At 38.6% G+C, this 16,780-nt stretch overlaps 1 protein-coding gene across 1 annotated transcript; it reads right to left on the reverse strand.

The window, feature by feature from the left end:
• Window positions 1-466: 466 nt before the first annotated feature.
• On the reverse strand, window positions 467-16,416 carry LOC137181417 (sodium-coupled neutral amino acid transporter 3-like). The gene is made up of 15 exons (XM_067587111.1): window positions 16,161-16,416; window positions 15,511-15,592; window positions 15,308-15,423; window positions 13,383-13,456; window positions 12,777-12,869; window positions 11,355-11,436; window positions 8,031-8,113; window positions 7,108-7,166; window positions 6,617-6,787; window positions 6,445-6,524; window positions 6,227-6,327; window positions 5,228-5,352; window positions 4,974-5,118; window positions 3,792-3,895; window positions 467-3,656 (listed from the first exon to the last, which is right to left on the reverse strand). Exons 1-15 carry the CDS (start codon window positions 16,259-16,261, stop codon window positions 3,552-3,554), a joined length of 1,521 nt encoding a protein of 506 aa, XP_067443212.1. The 5' UTR covers window positions 16,262-16,416; the 3' UTR covers window positions 467-3,551.
• Window positions 16,417-16,780: the final 364 nt, after the last annotated feature.

Below are 16,780 nucleotides of genomic sequence, written 5' to 3' on the forward strand. Positions count from 1 at the left end.
TAAATCAAAAAGCTATCAATGTGGAGTGAGTGTGAGTAAGTTATTTTGGCATGAACTTTTAACGTGAGGAAAAACTATTTTCACTAAACATGAGTAAACAAGCCCTTCATTTACACAACTACTGTGAATACGTGAGGCATGGGACTGACGTTGATTCACACAGGTATTTTCTGAAGACCGAGAGATGTGATACAATATAAAACCATCTTTGGGTAAAAGCAGCAAATATTTGACATAACATTTCTCTGGGTTTCTCTCCAGGTTTAAAACTGTTTTTTTAAACTTAAAACTAATTTGTGTGTATTTCTACATACTGAAATGCTCATGTAATCTATACAAAGTGCACATATACTATATATGCAGTTTGTCAGTGTTATTGTGTGTCTCAAAATTCAAAGTAATCATCCACATCCCTCAATTAAGATCAACATGAATGTGACACCACAGACTGAACATCACAACAGTCTGAAACATTATGTTATGTCTTTATAAGAAGTACTTCATGCTACTAATTAATATCATAACTACAGCACTGAGTGAGACTTTGATACACTTCACTATCAGATACCAAATGTACAGTATTACAATAACATCTATGTACGACAGTGTGAAATGGAAAAAGAAAATACAACAATGACGTTACCGCAGCATCACAAAAGTGTATTATACCTTCAAATTATTCAAAATAGCTTGTTAAACAATCATCTTTACAAATTCACGTTGCTGGCCTGTTCAAACCCACATCTTTATTTAAAGGATGTGCTCGCCAAATTACAAAAAAGATAACAATGTTTTCTGACTTACCCCTGGATACCATATTTTCTCACTTAATAGAGAGAAATGTCTTTTTTTTTTGTTTGGCTTTTGTAATTTCAGCACATTGACTCTTTAAATTGTAGTTTACCTAATCTGAAAAATATGGCATGTTGAATTTGGATTTTCACTCAATTTAAGCAACAGTGAAGAATTATTTCCGAATTTATAGAAGTCTAATGACTAATTTATGAGGAGACTTTGACACTTTAAGAGGTTAAGAAACTGGACTCATGGGTGAACTGTGAGGGTAAACTTGAACTCTACCTGATTTATACTCAAGGTCACAGGTAGGCATATACAGACAGGTGACAAATTTAAGGAAAAACCAGTACACATCTGAATGTTTGACCCCTACAGTGAGGGGATCTGGTGGCTTTGTAATACTTTGATGGGCATTTTGCTGGCATGGTTTGAGTCCACTTGTCCCCTTAGAAGGAAGGGTCACTGCAAATCAATACAAAGTTGTTCTGAGTGATCACCTTTATCCTATGATGAAATATTTCTATCCTGATGGGAGAGGTCTCTTCCAGGATGACAGTGTCCCAATTCATAGAGCACAAGGGGTCACTGAATGGTTTTATGAGTTTGAAAACGATGTGAATCATATTCTATGGCCTTCGCAGTCACCAGATCTCAACCCAATTGAAAACCTATGGGAGATTCCAGACTGATGTGTTGGACAGCGCTCTCCATCACCAATATCTTTTTGAAGAATGGTGTTCATCCCTCCAGTAGAGTTCAGAGACTTGTAGAATCAATGCCAAGGATCAATGAAGCTGTTCAGGCCCACATGGTGGTCCAACACCTTACCAAGACACTTGTCACCTGTCTATATGTGCTAATAGTTTTACAAAGGGAGGTATCAGTCTTTGTAATTTATCAAAGTGTAACACTTCCTATCATCTGTACTACTGTAAGCTAAAACTCCCTCTCTCTCTCTCTCTCTGAACATTTTCACCAAATAAAAGTGGCATATCATGAGTCACGCAGGCTACTGCCATTCATCTAGCTGATACCTGTTGACTTTAACTTTAGATCTGATTCAAATAAGGAATGAGTCGGACAATAGATGGAGAACAATCTGTCACTGACTCCTTGAGGCCATGACATCTGGACTTGGGATCAAACATGCTATTCTTTTTTGTTTTTTTTTTAATGATTACTCTCCAATAGGAAACAAAGCCATAGGTCCCATTGTAGTGTGCCGTTTGATCGTTTAGGCCTTAAAAATGCATGATATCTATTTCCCCAGGGCTATTAAATCATTCACAATAAGATTCTAAATCATAGCCTCATTCCTTTAGTGAAACCAGTTACACACACATCATTCAGACAAATAAAACCGTATGAAATCTGACAGTAACATGTCGATCTTTGCGTTGAGAAATATACCAGATTTGTTCAGTCTTACCAAAGGGTCTTGTCACAAAACGTTCAGGTTAAGTCCTCTGATGAGTGGGAATAATTTGATGCTCAGAATATTTTCCTGTTTACGAGTTTTCTTTCTTTTTCTCAGTGAGGGAGACAGTATTTAGCTACATTCGTGGTCATGTACGCACATTCGGACCGTCGCTCTCCAAAGTCAGCAGCTAAAAATGTACTTTGAGAAATGGTCGGCATTGTAAAACCCTCTGGAGCTCAACTGTGGGGGTCGCATTAGATCCGCCTCCTTTGCAAACAACCACCTATAGCTTTGCTGTTTGTTGTAAGTTTCACCACTTGGTCTCGTATAGTTCGAGACGGATTTAAAATATTGTCACTTCCCATCATCTCTACTACAGTAAGCTTAAAAAAAAATTATACATAATATATTTGGATCATTAACATCATCATCATATACAGTCGTAAAATATACTCCATTTGAAAGTAGAAACACAGATATAGTAACTAAATAAATATACACCCCTGTTTTTTACTGTATGTTTGTGTGCTGTTGGAAAATGCCAAACGGCACCAGTGTTTCTGAAGAGAGTTAACTGATCTGTGGCACCAGAGCTTAGCCTGTATTATATTACAGCACTTACCAACTCAATTGACAGATCATGAAAATGAAATGTCATCTGCATTCTTAGCGTTATATTACACGATGATAAACAGTCCTGCTGATGATTCAGGGTGGGATCATCTGACTGTTTCTCCACCCTCTGCTGCCCTCTACTTGTGCATCTCGTGGAAAACAACATTCGTGTGGAAATAACTTATGAGTTATTTAGCCGTTTCAAATGTATTTGAAGCCTTCCTCTCTCGAGCCTACCAATCAATCATGCCAACTGGTTTTTTTGTACAGTACCAGCTGCAGTTGTTTGTGGATAAATAAAGCAGAAGCAACAGGAAGGCACCATTTCACCATCATGGATAGATTTAAGTCACACTATCAGATGATAGAAAGAGATCAAAAACACTGAATTACTATTGCATTTCTTCAAGTTTAAGAATTCTAGAAAGCTATTATGATTTTGTTCAGATGTTTGTCAAGTTATAATCAAAAAGTTAATTAAACTTGACGAATACAAGTGTGATTCCAACCCTTGACACTTATATTCTGTATTGTTATTAAACCCCAGGCTTTGTGCTAGGCGGCCTTCTAGTGTATTCTGAGGTATTCTAGGTATCATTGAGGTGATAGTGCACCCTTTACATTGACCAGTCCCCCCCCCCACCCACCCCACCCCCCCAACACCACCACCACCACCATCACCACTACTTTCCTAAGCCCACACACATTGAAGCAGGATCTAGTGGCCTCCATGGGCGTTGCTGCTCCCCGTTGTCCAGTCCATTATTATGAAGCTCAGACTCATAATCATGAAGGAGATGCCCAAGACAGCAAAACAGAGAGCCTAAGAATGAAGGGAAAAACATCAGAGGCTTAATTATCAAGAACACAACTGTAGTATGCATAAAAAGCCTGTAGCACAAACTCTGATCAACAAATTAGCATAATGAATTTTTCAAGAGCGATCTGAATGCCTCACCACTATCTTAGGAAAGGAGGTCATGGGTTCATCCTCCTTGGGAACAATGCGGAGGTAGAAGACAGCAGGAAAGATGAAAATGAGGCAGGGAGATGATGTTGCACCTGTTAAGATAAAGCGGAAGGGTTTGTCAAAAACAAAGCATATAGCCCTTCCAGTGTTAAATGGCACACAGACATAAACACAGAAGGCTCATCATTTTCAGTTTTTACTAATTTTGTCTTAAAAATACCCAGGATCACATCTGTTTGAATAGATTTTCACCCAGAATTTTTGTCCTCATTTGCTCAAAATTTGTTGTTGTTTCCAGCTGCAAGTAGACACCGTTCATTACAAGTTACAACAGATAAAACTCTACTCAGAAAATTTTCTGGGAAAAATAAATGTAATTGAAAATGGGGGGAAAATGCAAGTTGCTGATTATGCACCAAAGTCTGTTAAAGAAATTGTTTAACTGCAGTGAACTTGCATTGGAAATATTGGAAATTTTAAAAATACAAAGTGTATTATTAGTTTTTTGAGTCATACATTCATGTGTATTGGAGTGTGAACTTTACGCACTCTCACATGTTTGTCAAAGTAACTGCTTCTTTGAAGATGTACTTGGTGTTCCTTTGACTGAAATGTTTTCAGCTTTCACCTCTGACCTATGAAACATGACCTGCAATCAGAGAACAGTGTGTGACAATAATATTTACTTGGGCCATCGGTTTGCCTGTGTGTCAACATGTACTGGTCATGTTTTTTGGTCTTGCTTTTAATGTTTTTAGTGACAGGAAGTTACAAAAACCTGAAACGTAAGAGATACTGCCATGACAAACATGGATGATTCAGTCTGTAAACAGAGACAGAATAAGTAACCCATAATCGCGTATGTATGACAGTGTAATCTATAGTCAAACAAACGCTAAGAGGTGGATAAATGAGGCCTGGAGCTCTTTTCAAGTATGTCATTATTTATGATATAAGATAGGAAGTTTGCTATTAGTCCACAACTTGCAAGTGTGTCATGTCATAGTGATGATTTTTCTTCAACAACCCTCCTTAAAAATATTGTTAAACATTAACAGGAGGAGCTAATGACCTAAAAGACTGTTGCAGTATTACAGGACAAAATGCAGTGTTCACTAACCAGAACATATTTTGATACTATCTTAGCTTTATGTTCATTGCTATACTAACCAATGATGCCGAAGATGCCCAGAATGTTGGGAGCAAATATCACCATCATGTTCATTAAAGTGAGCAGAACAAGAGCAATTCCAATGTGACGCAACCAGCTGAAAGACAAGATGGGGAATAACATCTGCATGATGGCTCTACGTACCTGTGGAGTTTCAGACACACAAAGAGAGAAGATTCAATAATAAAATAATACGACAGTATTATTTCCATTGAGCATTACAGAGTATAAATCAATAAAGGCCCAAACATACAGGGAATAACAAAATAGGGACAGTCAGTGTGACAGCGATAAGGACAGCCACTCGCACACAAAGGATCAACGTGTCATAAGGATCAATCCGGTTATAAGTGTGCAGCAGTTCAGGCTCCACCTTGTCTGTAGGAATATAAAGAGAACATGTTTTCTCATATGAACATCACTCAGTAATACCTTCCTGATCAGCATTACTATTATTACACACAGATACCACAAGAGGGAACTTGTGTAGAAGAGAAATGAATACTTTATATTGGTCAGTTATTTGTTTTTCTTTAATTTAGATAAATAACTATGTTTATCTTTATATTACTGGACAAAACCAAGCAAAACATACAATCAGTAAAAAACTAGTGATTAGTAAATGAATGATAAATCTGAGGTGACTCTGTTTTCTGAAAATAGTGATTGGATATTTTATCTAATTGGCTATTAGATAAATACAATTTTTTGAACTTGTATTTTTATTAAGATTTTTAAGCTCAGCAGCCAAAATCAAAAATTACAGCTCCATTAGAAAAGAGATCCCATAGATTCTACCTGTTGGCCAAAATTACTTTTTCTCTGATATGGTCACCTGTGTGGGAGATTGTCTCAGTGCACAGGAAGTGAAATATTACTTGTGAGCAAAATACAAACTTTATTTTTGAACAAGCACACCACCAATAGAAAACTACACCTTTCTGAATAATTATGTCTTTCAAGCATATACCTCTCACATTTATAATTGGGCCCTCTAATTTGTGTGGTGCAGCTTTAAGATCGCAAGAAAGCAGTGAAGAAAACACCTAAATAAAAGCTTTTTAATATCAGAGTCACCTTAAACTATTCTTTTTTGTAACAAAGAGCTGCCTGTCTTTTCCTCTTGTGTATCTTTTGACAGTGAGAAATAAGCAGTGCACTAAATATACTGATTTGAGCATAAACATTTGTATTCATTTCTTAATACTGTAAACAAACTCAAGAAGGAGCTCCATGGAGCAATTTATCTCACCATAAAAGGTCAGGTAGCCAAAGAGAGCTGCCAGCAAGTACATAGTGTACATGATAAGGATGGAGATGTTGGACACCCCCTGCATCCTCTTCTTTGATGGACTGAAATCAGACAGTTGATGATTATGTGAATGTGAATTATGTCATTTTGATTATGTGTGTGTCACATTCTGCACTGACATGTTTTCAAATATTGCAGGTTACAGAGTGGTGACTCACTTCCTGAGCTCAGTGTAGATAGGCAGGACCTCAGGGTGGCAAGAAAAGGCAAAAGCCATGATGGGGATGGTGTATGCTGTCTGAAGAAACACATGACTTTCTGTGATTAGCAGAGCAACTGAGACTCCCAGTAAGAGTTCATTGTATGTTCACCTCAGCTGAACAGGCCTACCTGTGAGTTGATGGTGATCAGGCGGGGGACGCATTGGGAATCATCGTCCTCATGAACTAGGTCGTTGTTCTCGTCGCTGTGGCTTGATATGTTCAGGCTGTGGAGCGCAGAGGTGCTGTTGGCTGAGAACTCCTCGAAGGGGCAGGGAATCTGAAACTTCTTATAGGTAACCTGCAGAGTGACATGAAAGGAGGGAAGAAAAGCAAGGGTATAGTCAAAAAAAAAATAATGAAAGGACACAGACGTGTCAGAGTCGTTAGAAAAGAGTTCTCAGTGATTGGTACAGAGCTTAAGAAAAAGGCCATTTCACATCAGATTAGGGTGACTCAGAATCTAAGTACTTAAGTTTTACTCTCAACCTTTGATGTCACTAAGCACCTCTTATATTCACCCAATCAAACCAAGCCACATACCACTGAAAACAGAGACGAGGGTCGGAAAGTGAATACAATATGTGCCAAGGTGACATGCCAGAACAAATGATAACTTACAGCGATGAGAAAGAACACCATGCAGCTGAGAGAGAAACCACTGGTGTAGCCGAGGTAACCTGAAAAGAGAGAGAAAAAGACCATTTGTGTGACTTCTCCTTAAACTGAACTTCTCCATTTGGTCCTCATGTGTTGTTTGAGACACCTGCAAACTCTACTAATTACACAAATAGTCAATAGGCTTCTGCAAAGTCAATACTCCCCAAAATGCCCCATTCAAATGACCTCACAGCACTTTGAGAGAAGAAACAGCATGGTTATTTCTTGTGGTAATGAATAGCTTAGGATCTACATCTTCGGGACAATGATGTCTAATTGGGCACCTGCTGCTTCCACTGCCAGTGGTGGGATGAAAACACACACTAATTACTTGACTTTGAGGTAAATACTCCATCAAAATGTCATTATGTAAGTTGGCTCACAGTCAAAGTAAAACTTCTTAATTAATAGATCCTAAAGGTAGAAAGAATTACTTGAAAAGCAACCTGCAAATGCATGTGTTAGATAAGTGTACTTGAGTAAAATGTTAAAGTTTTTAAATACTGTAGAAAAGAGCAAAAGTACAATTAATTCAGTAATGCATACAGATCTGAAAGTTGTGTCAGGCTATTGAGTAAAAATAAAAAAAAGTTTCAAAGAGCCAGAGAAGTGCAACAATATCACTGAATAATATTTGGTAGGCAGGAAATACAACTCAGGAACCAAAACTGAAACCAGGTCCATTTGATCAAAAGTCCTAAACAGGTTCTTGGAAAAGTTCCTTTAGTGATAAGAACCACAAAGGTGTCCACTGCATAAAGCTTGAACACATGACAGAAGTCTAACTGTGAGAACTGAACTTAAATGTCTTACAATTAATTTCAGGTGGATGGAAACATACAATGATCACAGAGAAACTTTACTACTTTAATAGTTTTACCCACCAAGCTGCTTCATCAAAGCCAGGGGAAGGATGATACCGATAGAGACCATGATAACCAGGTAGTTTCCATTCAAGTACCACACACTGTTTGGAGAAAAAGAAAAATCTAGTTTACTTTGGTGAGCTCAATATTTTAAACACTGGCACAAAGACACGCTACACAGAGAGACAGAGACAAAAATAGAGTAGAAAGTGTGAGATGGTCAGAAATTGGTTTACATATTTGGGTGTGAGTTGGTCTGTAGTATAACTGGAATGTCACAAAATAGTCTGAGAGAACTTGTCTGAATGACATCAGGTTGTTAAAAATCTACAGGTCCAAGTGGCTGATGTGTTGCCAGTCAGCAACCTGCTGGGGACATTCTTGGCTGCCAGGTTGTGGAAAAAACCTGTTTGCTTATGTTGCTCCAGATGGTTGTACTGGAAAAAACTCTTACATGATGGACGATTTATGTGACAGTTGCAGAAAAGGAGGACACACTGGAGCCTAAGCAACAGAGCTTTGAAAAAGTCAGTAAATATCAATGTCAGCTTGTTGCCATCACAGTCCCTGACTTTCTTTTCCAACATCTCTGTTTGTCACCCCATCCCATACACACACAGCCACCCCTAAAATAGTTTCCTTCTTGAGGACATTGCTAAAAGGTTGTGGATCAAGCCTACAAAACATGAGAGATTGGAATGGCACATCCAATCTTAGCACTGGTTCCTCTACAATCCAGCCTCTAGCTGCTGTATCATCATTTGCTATATGTGGGCACCACATGTCCTCACTTTAAACAAATGTTCTGTGAATGCCCTAAATAAAATATCCTTGCAGGACATACATATCTTAACACATGTAGTCACGGTTCATGTTGGTAGGTGCTTACATGCAGTTAGAGGTTCACTGCTGACTGGCAGTCATGGTGTGTTGATCTGTCACGTGGACCTAATCTTGTAATATAACAAGAACATTTGATATTTCATCGACTTTTAACCAGTCCTGACTCATTGTTTATAGTAAACAGATGCTATGTAGTTAAACAGCCTAATCATAATAAATATATTTTCTTCAGACCTTGATATAGACAGCCACTGGTTTACTTAATGGAGTGGATAAGACAAAACTCTTTTCCTGACACGCTCAGGAAAAGATCTGGTGACAATGATGGTAAATCTCAAACATCAGTAATTGCAGACCTGAGGGGAGCAACAGGAAACTTATAGACATGATTTTCAAACCATTAAAGTCCTAAACCCTATGTATGGAAAGATCTTTGTGCTCTACAGATCCTTTTAAGCTGCCAAACCCTTTGAACAAAACACAACTGGAGGAATCAGCTGTTTACCATAGATTTTACAGGCTGTAGCATACAGTGATCTATGAGACCAGCAGTGTGTGTGTGTGTGTGTATGTGTGTGTGTGTGTGTGTGTGTGTGTGTGTGTGTGTGTGTGTGTGTGTGTGTGTGTGTGTGTGTCTGTCAATGCCTTAAAAACAAGTCAACACATTGCAGGTCATGTCCCCTTTGGACCTTTGGTCAGTGGGTCATTTTGGATGAGCGGTTTTCACATGTGACATTTTGTGGCTTTGGCAACTTAAGAGCTGTTTTTAAATCTATTGCGGTAAGTAAGTCTAAGTCAAGTCTAAAGTTACTTTAGGCAAATCCACGTCTTGACTCAGAGTCAAGTCTTAAGACTTAAAAGTGTCTTAAGTCAAGTTTCAAGTCATTGACAACATTTCACGTTCAAATCTCTGTTAATGGTGCTTTTTGCATAGCTGAGATGTCTTTGAGGCCTAATACTGGAAGCAGCAATAATCAATATTCCTGTATTAACAATGGAAAGTAGAAGTAAAAAATATTGCACTCAAAAAATACGGGGGAGTTGGCATGTCATCAAATTCAAAGTCCAAAGCACAAAGAAGGGGTTCGCATACCCAAATCAATGAGATATTTTCTCTTATTTTGTGAGTGAATAATGCTCTTACATTCACCATCTGGACACAAACTTGATTCCAAATGTATGCAAATGTTGCTCTGTATATCTGCTTGTCTGCAAATAAGCAACTTAAAGTGATAAATGTGTGTGTGTTGTGTTTACAGCCTTTTCCTCCAGGCCCCTAAAAAAACCCCTGATGTAGGGTGTAGCTATGCAAAACCTGCCTCTTGCTGTCTATCAGTTTTTTTTTAAAAGAAATATTATGTATTCATGCTTAAAAACAAATATCAAACATTTTATTGTTCTCTTAGATGTTGGCATTGGCCTCAAAAAATCTAGTATTGCTTGTACAGTAGTCAAGTCTCACAGCAGTCAAGTCCAAGTCATATCATTGCTGTCTATTAAAAGAGCCACGTGTTATAAATAAAGTCCCAGACCCGCCACCCCCCAGTGTGTGTCTCAGTTGTCCAGAGCCTGAGCTGATCTGTCCCTATTTTCGGTCTAGGAAATTTGGCACTTGTGTCACACCACCTGCTGCTGTCATTTGTGTGTGTGTGAGGAAACACAAAGAGAGAGTGAGAGTCATATTACTTCATACATCAATTTCAGTTGTAGCTGAGGCTCTGACCCTGACACAAATACACACAAACACAGATATTAGTATAAGCCTATCCCAGTCCAAAACTAATCAGTGATAAAGGGTAATGACATGCCCTTCAGAGGCCTTAATCCCACATTTAAGAGTTGTCTGAAGGGCACATCACAAGATGGCAAAAAACACTACACAAGACAACATTAACATGACAAGACACAACAAGAGACACATGTCAAACCACATGCTTAGATGGATATCTCATCTAGAAGTTGTTTAACACAAACTGTGCTGTGTATTCTGAATAAAAATTGACAGTGAGTGATTGAGATGACTGTCTGGAACGATGAGGAGTGATATGATGAGTCGCTGAAATTTCTGATTAAAAGAGTTGGGAGTGATTTCTAAATCTTGCAGGTCTGACAGACCGTGGTAGGAAACTCTGCGGCTGCGGCTACAGCACAAGATTTTTTGGATTTGAACCAGTAGTTGGAATCTACCTAAGCCCCCACCATGGCCTTATGCAGAGTGTATGTGTCTGTGGCATGACTCTGAAGATAATGCAGCTTGCCTGCACAAGCTGACAGCAGTGAGGTTTTATGTTGTGTGTATACATAACTGACAGATACCAAGCCATGGCCCCCTCATTGCTCCGTCAATTACAAGCTTCCATTCTCATCACACCCCCACACTGAATTAATGACTGGTGCAAACTGAATATTTACTGCCCACAGTCTGTCACAAGCCCCTTGACCCTGACACAGTGTCTGCAGATAAGTAAATATAACATAAACATAAATGATAATACTCACTCAGAGTTGGGATCTCCCTTCATGAAAGCTTGGATGACGAGAGGAAACTCGGATTTCACAATGAACAGGTAGCTGGACATAGCTGTAAAAGATGAGAGAGAGAAAATATGAAAATGTGTGGCCAAGACTGGCATATAGAACAAATAAACACCATATAAGCTGTGGCACAACAATACTCATCACCCTGTGTCTGTGTAAGTGACAGGGCAGCTACTGCTGAGGACGCTGGGGTCACGTCCTCTGTAATTTCTCTGAGAATTTGTTACTTTTAGTAACCTGAGTGAGTTACATTTTAAGATGACTGACATTTATTCCCCTAGTTTTAGATATTTTAAGGAGCACTCCAGTGATTTTACACATTAAGTTCAGTTAACTTTTCATGAGGAGGAGTATGTCTTTTGTGGCTCTGGAGTGAACTTTTAAAAATTGGAAAAAACTACCAAGATTATATCATTTTTAAAGAAGTGGGCATTTTCAAGGTCTAATGAAAAATGCTTTGCAGTTGCATTAAGGGAAATGTAGGTTTCCAGTGATTCCAGAGCTTAACCCATACCAGGGACTGGAAGAAAGGATATCTTGGCCTCTGCTACTTTGATTTTCACCCAACTTTATGAAAGTGCAATATTAAATCACAGAATCATCCCTTAAAAATGTGACTATGTTTAGGCCAACAAAAGATACAAAATATCTGATTCTGTGGAGAGGGCTTTGAAACTGTATTTAGACAAAAATGTCAATAAACTAATTCCAAATTTAAAAGTATTTTAAATTGCGTTAGGTGGACTTGATTTCAACATTTCAAAAATACTGGCTATGGCCCCTGTAACAGCCCTCCGTTGTTGTCTCCCTCTCTTGCTTTCTTTCTCTCTTTAAAGTTCTTTTCAACTTTCCCTTAAGGTACTTGTTGACTATCGGTCTCGTGCTGGTATTTAGCCTTAGATGGAGTTTACCACCCGCTTTGGGCTGCATTTCCAAACAACTCGACTCCGAGAAGACCGGACCCCAGCGCGACGACCCCGGTAAGTAGATTATTGGAACCAGTGAACTGATCATATGACAAGTATGTGATCATCTCAGTCTTAATTTATGTGTAATAAATGCACTTACATGGGCTTGAAAAAGCTAAAAGGAAAACCTTGCATTCACTTTCTGTCCCACAAAGCTTAGGTCAGAAACAGTCAGCCGATGAAACAGCTGTTCCGTGAGTTTGCCATCAGATCTCCTGGTCTTTGCTCTTAAAAGATCTCCATGTTGCATACTTAGAGATGTAGTAGTAGAAGTAATTAAAAGCAAGCAAAGCAAGCATGGACATATGCTTGGGTGGGTAAGGGGGGATATAAACTCTAAGCCGTATAATTAATGTTTGCTGCTACTGGGGGTTTGCAAACAGTCGACATATTTGTGAACACAGTGGCTCCTCACCTCCAATATTCTGCAGCATGATTGCAATACCAGCAGCCATTTTTCCTGGAGTGCCAAAAGCCCTGTACCCCAGCTGCTCATAAGCAGGAATTCCTGAAAGTAGATTACAAACAATAATATCCAGTCAGTTATGTTTGCTGAGACGTCCCTCTGAACCAACACAATAAAACACTTTTTAAAAAGTAAATAAATAAAAAAGGATAGTGGACCAAGAACCATTTGTTATTTTTCCTGTTACAAAATTTGTCTAGACACTATAGACTTTGCCACACACCAAATTATAGAATTCATTATTTTTCCTTCTTATAATCTTTCTAAGCCATAAGAGAAGTTAAGTCGACCTGGAACCAAATCCTTCTACTTTTAATCTATCGCCCCTTTTGTAATTAATTTGCTGGAAATCAAGCATGGTTTCTAAATTTTGCGAAATGATCCCTAATTAGTCTGTATCAGAGTTTGTTTGTTTTTTTACGTTTATATAATGAGATATCCAGAAGTAACAGAGTGTTTAGGCTTCAATCAAGTCTCCATATCATTTTGGTGACTGTACTCTATGATATATAACTACTATTTCTTTACAACAGGCTGAGTCATGGACAGGCTTACCCACAATGCCAGAGGATTTGAGCATCAGATGAATGGAGTAAGATGACAGGCCTGCTACCGCAGACAGAAGAAACCTGTGACACAATGCAAAAGGGCAAGTTATATACCTGCATGTTATAATAAAGCAAATTAAGCATGTTAAAAATAAAACAAAAAACAAAAAACAAAAGGAGTTACGCTTCCCCCGTGCTGTGTACAGGAGACTACGTAACTTCCATGGACATTGTGTTCTCTGACAGACTGTTCAGTGCTGGCTTGTCCTGTTTGTGATTCCCCTATTCAGTCTCTAAATGCTTTGCTGAACTAGAGACTGATGATAATCTCCCAGCTCTAGTTGTTAAAACTGGGTGGAAACAATTAGAGAGTTTAACAAAAACCTGGATTGCAGAACCAATCCAAAGTCTTTAGGAAAGTCCTGCACATTGGGGTGGTGACATGCAGTCACGACAGGGGAGAATGAGGGGAGAGCTTGAGAAAATGTAACAAGTGTAAGTTTGTTAGCAGCTGTACTCACCGCTGTTCAGGCAAACTACCTTGTATTTAGAAATCCCTAGGCAATCAGTAGACGGGGAGATCTCTGATTGTCTGGTATCGCCAGACTATTATTACTGTTCTATCAGTGAGGAAACTCTACTCCATGTAAACAAATGTCTAAAAATTCTATCGATATGTCTCAGGTGTGTGTGTTTTTTTTTTAGATTCTACATATAATATCACCGGCCCAATTACGTAAAGGAATTACATTGGAGGAGTGACTTAAAAGTTTTGAAAGATCTAGTATTGAACTGACTTCCTGCTTCCACAGTTCAGGCGTTCAACGTTGAAGCCATCATTTATTCCAGTCCTGGTACTTGCTCTCTGCAGCTACACAAACACAGACTATATGACCAACACCAAGGTCATGGTCTGAGAGCAGCAGTCTGCATGGAGCAGAAGGAAATAAATGAGCAATCCAGATGCCTTGCACAGGGTCTGGAGGTTCGGTTATTCTGGGCTGTGACCTTTCTGGGTTGGTAAGCGGCAATGAGGGCAGGGACAAGAGCCTGAGAAAAAGGGTATCAATATTACGGTACATGATCTGTTACTAGATGTCATGACAGATACTAAATTACTCCAATAAGTTATTGATAGCAGTATCAAAGCAACCAGCTCTTTAGCTACAATCCCTCAGAGAGTACATTAGAGATTCTCAGGACTCCATAATGCTTTTGACACCTAGTTTGTTTCTGTTTAACCACACTTTCAAGTGTATTTGACATACTCCATTCTTATACTAGAATAGTTCAACTATAACTTATAGAGTACATTACATGCACATTTCCAGGTCTTTTTTTATTCTGGGGCTCTATTGGAATATCTTTGCATGATTTAAAATTAGAGAAAGTCCTTATTTATCTTATACTGTCTCTTTATGGAGCCCCCCCCCCAGCTCAGCCTCTGTCTGAAACATGCTGTTTTAGCTACCGGAAGCTGCCCCTTGGCAGACTTCTGCCAGCTCCGAAGGCTACATAAACAAACAATATTATTTTGCCCATCTTTTTCCCATTTTTTACTCAAAATATAGGCTAATGTAAAGACTGGATGGGGAAATAGAGGTAACTTCACAAACAGAGTGTTCAGTACAGGCTGAAGCCCTGGCTTTTGACTTGAAGGCGACAGTTTTACATATGTTCACCTCAAGTTTTGAAACTTTTGCCATTTTTAACATAGAAATCTGACATTATGACAGTCTATAAATGAGAAAAATCCCAAAAAGCATGTTATGTTGCCTTTAAGATCAACAGAAAGACAATGTTAAGAAAGTGATGACAATTGAACACTGCAACCATCAACATCTGCTACTTTGCCTGTGTTTGATAAGTGGGTAGATTCTTGTTTATGTTTTGGAAATGGTCATTTTTTGATAAGTGTATTTATTTACTCACACGAAGAGGAGTATGCCAGTGTTGGCCATGGCATAAGCCAATCCCAGGATTCCACTCCCCATAATAGCATTACCCAGGTTGAAGACAGACATGCCAAAAGAGGTCTTGCCTTCAAACTGAGGGGGAGAAAAAAAAGCAGCATGCATTCAATTTCCAATTTAAACAACAGTATGCTGTTACTTAGAAGTGTTTTTTCCACTTACATTTGTGAATTGAATAGGTTTCTTTCCATTTCCACTGGCCAAAAACTCCTCACTCTCCAACGCGCCATCAGGGTCATCAAATCTAGAGGACACATTTATGGCTGTTAATTGATAGTCTCTTCATGTGCTGCTGAAAAATGGTAACACATCTAGTCTACATAATTTATTGACGACCATTTAAATAAAAGCTGAGATGCAGTTAAACCCTGAAATACCTGTCCATTGCAGTGCCATTTCTGTGTAAAGATTCACCCCTTGAGGCAAGCACAAAAATAAGGTAAACATGCATTTAAGTAAGCAGACATTATGCAGGAAGTAAGTCATACTGTATGTCACTCACTACGTCCATTATCCTGGTCATTATTAATGGGAGATTCTTAACATGAGGAGAAATGTAGATGCAAATCGAAACTATCCAAAAATCCTCATTAGAGTACTCAACCTTTTTTTTTTTGTTTTTTTGCACTGATGTTTGCATGTTAGTACATACCAGGATGTGGTTTTCACACAAGTATAACTAATAGAGAGAGCCAAAAGAAGAAAAAAGTATAAAAATGCTCAACACATGCTGTGTTAAAATGCCATTACTAGTATTTAAGCAGCAAAGGACAGCCATTCATCTGTGTGTGGAATAAAGGAAAAATACTCACTGATCCTCTGGTAGCGTCTTCATTGGCATGCCCACATCATCTCCGAGGTCATGACTTTTCCCATTGGATAAGATGTTCTTTTCTGACTGTGCAGCTTCCATTATCCAAGTTGTAACAGACTCTTTTTGGCTTGTAATATAACATAAGAAACTAGAAGTAGTTTTATTATAAATTACGGCCCAAACTCAAAGGAGGTCAACTAAGCAATAGAGAAACTTGGGCTTCAACCTACCAACATAACTAAATGAATCTAATCTTCTAAATGTCACACAAGGAGGTTATATACATGCATGGACTAGCCCTACACATACACAAGGGGAAACTTGACCAACAACAACATTAAACATCTAAAACACTTAAAGATATCCAAACATAAATAGCCTATTAAAAGAAATTATCTACAAAGAAAGAATTAGCTTCCAGAAAATGATAACAAACCCATACAAAAAGAGATTTATTTGAGGATTCTAAATTCAAGTCCCCCCTTCTTCCATCTCCCTGTTGGCTTCTTCCACTTCCTGTGGGCTGTACTTAAAGGCCATCTCTCCCAGGCTTCAGGCCCTTTGCCAGAAGAGCTCAGTAAGATTGAAAACAAAGCATTACTTGCAAATTAAAGAACC

The sequence above is a fragment of the Thunnus thynnus genome, chromosome 4 (genome assembly GCF_963924715.1).
Source record: "Thunnus thynnus chromosome 4, fThuThy2.1, whole genome shotgun sequence".
Taxonomy (NCBI): domain Eukaryota; kingdom Metazoa; phylum Chordata; class Actinopteri; order Scombriformes; family Scombridae; genus Thunnus; species Thunnus thynnus.